This window comes from Sapajus apella, unplaced genomic scaffold (genome assembly GCF_009761245.1).
Source record: "Sapajus apella isolate SASKATOON/1434 unplaced genomic scaffold, GSC_monkey_1.0 scaffold70, whole genome shotgun sequence".
NCBI lineage: Eukaryota > Metazoa > Chordata > Mammalia > Primates > Cebidae > Sapajus > Sapajus apella.
This window is the reverse complement of record NW_022437010.1, coordinates 992,769-996,499: the sequence shown is the minus strand read 5'-3', so window position 1 is coordinate 996,499 and position 3,731 is coordinate 992,769. Positions and strand designations below refer to the sequence as shown.

General features: G+C 47.3%; 2 protein-coding genes across 17 annotated transcripts in view; one reads left to right on the top strand and one right to left on the bottom strand.

Annotated features, from left to right (window-relative positions):
• Nucleotides 1–3,731, top strand: part of LOC116531270 (transmembrane protein 14B-like) — a 115,193-nt gene that overhangs the window by 28,777 nt on the left and 82,685 nt on the right. The gene's annotated exons all lie outside the window — the stretch shown is intronic.
• MAK (male germ cell associated kinase) overlaps nt 1–3,731 on the bottom strand; it is a 53,015-nt gene that overhangs the window by 17,683 nt on the left and 31,601 nt on the right. For all 10 annotated transcript variants that reach the window (XM_032249954.1, XM_032249958.1, XM_032249961.1 and 7 more), the window contains one exon: nt 1,340–1,488. In XM_032249954.1, coding sequence (XP_032105845.1) covers nt 1,340–1,488 — 149 coding nt within the window. The remainder of the gene's footprint in view (nt 1–1,339; nt 1,489–3,731) is intronic.

Sequence of the window (3,731 nt, the reverse complement as noted above, 5' to 3'; positions counted from 1 at the left end):
GCCTCCTGGGTTCAAGCAATTCTCCTGCCTCAGCCTCCCGAGTAGCTGGGACTACAGGCACTTGCCACCATGCCCAGCTAATTTTTGTATTTTTAGTAGAGACGGGGTTTCACCATGTTGACCAGGATGGTCTCGATCTCTTGACCTCGTGATCCACCCGCCTCGGCCTCCCAAAGTGCTGGGATTATAGGCGTGAGCCACCTCGCCCGGCCTAATTTTTGTATTTTTAGTAAAGATGGGGTTTCATCATGTTGGCCAGTTTGGTCTCAAACTCCTAGCTTCAGGTGATCCACCCGCCTTGGCCTCCCAAAGTGCTGGGATTATAGGCGTGAGCCACCGCGCCTGGCTCATATATTAGTATTTTTCATTCCTGAAGATACTCAATTACAAAAATAACTTGGATCATAAATAAATGTCAAGGATTGCTTCTTTTATTTTTATTTTTTGAGACAGAGTTTTGCTTGTTGTCCAGGCTGGAGTGCAATGGCACGATCTCTGCTCAATGCAACCTCTGCCTTCTGGGTTCAAGTGATTCTCCTGCCTCAGCCTACCAAGTAGCTGGGATTATAGGTGTTTGCCACCACGCCCAGCTAATTTTTTGTATTTTTAGTAGAGAAGAGGTTTCATCTATTGGCCAGGCTGGTCTCGAACTCCTGACCTCAGGTGATCCACCAGGCTTGGCCTCCCAAAGTGCTGGGATTACAGGTGTGAGCCACTGCGCCCAGCCAAAGATTGCTTCTTATTCAGGTTTCTATCCTCTGCATAGCTGCTGGTTCACAATAGGTGCTCAATAAATGTTCGTTCAAGTGACTGAACTGAGCCCAACTCTTGTTTTAAATCTTAAGAGGGATCCTCTTGAAAACAATGAAGCCAATAGGTGACAGTAAGGCTCAAGTTTACATTCCAAACAATTATTTGTAATTGAGTCAAATTTGTAATTTTTTTTTTTTTTTGAGATGGAGTCTCGCTCTGTCACCCAGGTGTCACAATCTCGGCTCACTGCAACCTCTGCTTCTCAAGTTCAAGCAATTCTCCTTCCCCCAGCCTCCCAAGTAGCTGGGATTACAGGCACCTGCCACCACGCCCAGCTAATTTTTGTGTTTTTAGTAGAAACGAGGTTTCACTATGTTGGCCAGGCTGGTCTTGAACTCCTGACCTCAGGTGATCCAGCCGCCTCAGCCTCCCAAAGTGCTGGAATTATAGGCGTGAGCCACCGCGCCCAGCCCTTAGTGTTAGACTTTTTACTTCACTGCTGCCCTTTCTTCAGAGATTCTAAGACACTTTAACCTGACCTATCTATATTCCAGTTAGCAGTAAACATTTTCTTTGCTCTACTTACCTGGAAGATATCTTGATTGTTTCAAGTAGTACTGTTTAGAGGCTGGAGCAGTTGACAATTCGGAATCAGACTTCAGGGAAGTAGCAGCAGGTAAGCTCTTGTTTTCCCCTAGTGAGTGGTTGGAGCCTGCGGGTGCCGGCTCTGGAAGCCTTGAAAGCCAATGAAAGGTAGCATTACAGCACAAACAACGAGAAGTTCTCCCCCACCGTCTGCACAGCTCTCTACGCCAGTCAATCTGACCTCACATAAATGGTTTCTATCGGAGTCTTTTGGCTAACTGACGACTTCCCCCTCCACCCCCGTAGATATTAGATCGTGCACAGAATCATTTCTGATACCAGACAATATGTGACAGGAAGCTTTATAACTGAGCAGCAGTTTACTTGTATGTAATATGTTTCTAACTGTCCTGCAGCTGCTGCAGCTGGATTCATAATGTGGGAAGTTGGTGTGTTGAGAGGGAAATAATAGCCATCTTCAACTGTTGACTAAAATAATTTCAATTAATGAGGTTGTTTGGAGCCTAAAATAAACTGGTTTGGATGGCCTAAAAAAACTGAAGTGGGAAAAGTGCTTGAAAAACTCCCGTATAGACTGCACACAGAGGCTCACGCCTGTAATCCCAGCGCTTTGGCAGGCCGAGGTGGACGGATCACAAGGTCAGGAGTTTGAGATCAGGAGTGTGACCAACATGGTAAAACCCCGTCTCTACTGAAAATACAAAAATTGGCTGGGCATGGTGGCCCGTGCCTGTAGTCCCAGCTACTTGGGAGGCTGAAGCAGGAGAATCGCTAGAACCCAGGAGGCAGAGGTTGCCGTGAGCCAGGATCACGCCACTACACTCCAGCATGGGTGACAGACTGAAACTCTGTCTCAGAAAAAAAAAAAAAGAATAGAAAAGCTCCCATATAAGATTTCTAATTACCCTAGTGTCAGGCACAGAAAATAGGCATTTGTGGAGATATGCCTGTGTCTCAGTTGGCAGAGCAGACTTATGCAGTGGCTAAGCACCTAGCTAGCTGTTGGGTGGTGTCAGTACTAAGACTGACTCTGCTCATCGGTCCCTGCCTCCCACAGTCCTGTTTCTATGTTGGAACTGAGGGCTTTCTGCTTCGAGGCTTAGTTCTGTCTCATTCCTGAGGCCTTTTTGACCAGGCAGCAGTGTGTGTGGCAGCCATTGCTACCAGAAGGGGAGGCTGGAACTTCTTTTGCTGCCTGTCTGGGTGTGCCACAATGAGTCCTCCATGACGGACCTCCCCACCACCTTCCAACTGGGCAGCTTCCTTGCTGGGGCCTGAATATACTGCCCAGCTTCCATCACTTGTTAACTTCAAGCATTCGTGGTTTCCACTCAGAAATTCGTGCTACCATACCCTACACACCAAGTCGATCCCCTTCGAAATGGACACTCCCTTGGGTGGCCCTTCAAACTGCTGGCCACCTGTTTGGGGGCAGTTCCAGGCACAGGTACATCTGCTTCGGGGAATTGTCCCACCATTTCTGGCATCTTTCCCTTCCCGAGCCCACTGCTGTTACATCACTCACTGAAATTCTACCCATTCTCACCAGGCACGGTGGCTCACACCTGTAATTCTAGCACTTTGGGAGGCCGAGGAGGGCAGATCACCTGAGGTTGGGAGTTCGAGACCAGCCTGACCAACATGGAGAAACCCTGTCTCTACTAAAAATACAAAATTAGCTGGGTGTGGTGGTGCACGCCAGTAATCCCAGCTACTCGGGAGGCTGAGGCTGGAGAATCACTTGAACCTGGGAGGCGGAGGTTGCGGTGAGCTGAGATTATGCCATTGTACTCCAGCGTGGGCAACAAGAGTGAAACTCCGTCTCAAAAAAAGAAAAGAAAGAAATTCTACCCATTTTCAAAACTGCTCACTCTAAGAAGACTTCTCTCTCCTCATCAGAGGGATCTCTGCCCAGAGACAAAACACCCAGAGCTGCTTGCAGCTCCGTCACTGGTGGCACTAAATACACACACGTCATGTGGCATAATCCTCTGGAGATCTTATTCTGTTGGTATATATTTGATGAGTTGAGGAGAGGCTTAATACCAACTAGGTATTTAGTAAACACCTACTGAATATAAATACAAGTATAAATGTAAGTATAAATATCTTGCTTTTGTTCACTTTTAAGAAGACAACCAGGCATGGTGGCTCATGCCTGTAATTCCAGCATGATTCTAGGTTTCCAGAAGCCTTCACCAGAGGCAGATGCTGGCAACTAGGCTTCCTGTACAGCCTGGAGAACTGTGCACCAACACATTCTTTACAGCAATGCAAAAACGAACTGACATTCTCTCTACACACACACACACACACCCCCACCCACCAACACATTCTTTACAGCAATGCAAAAACGAACTGACATACTCTCT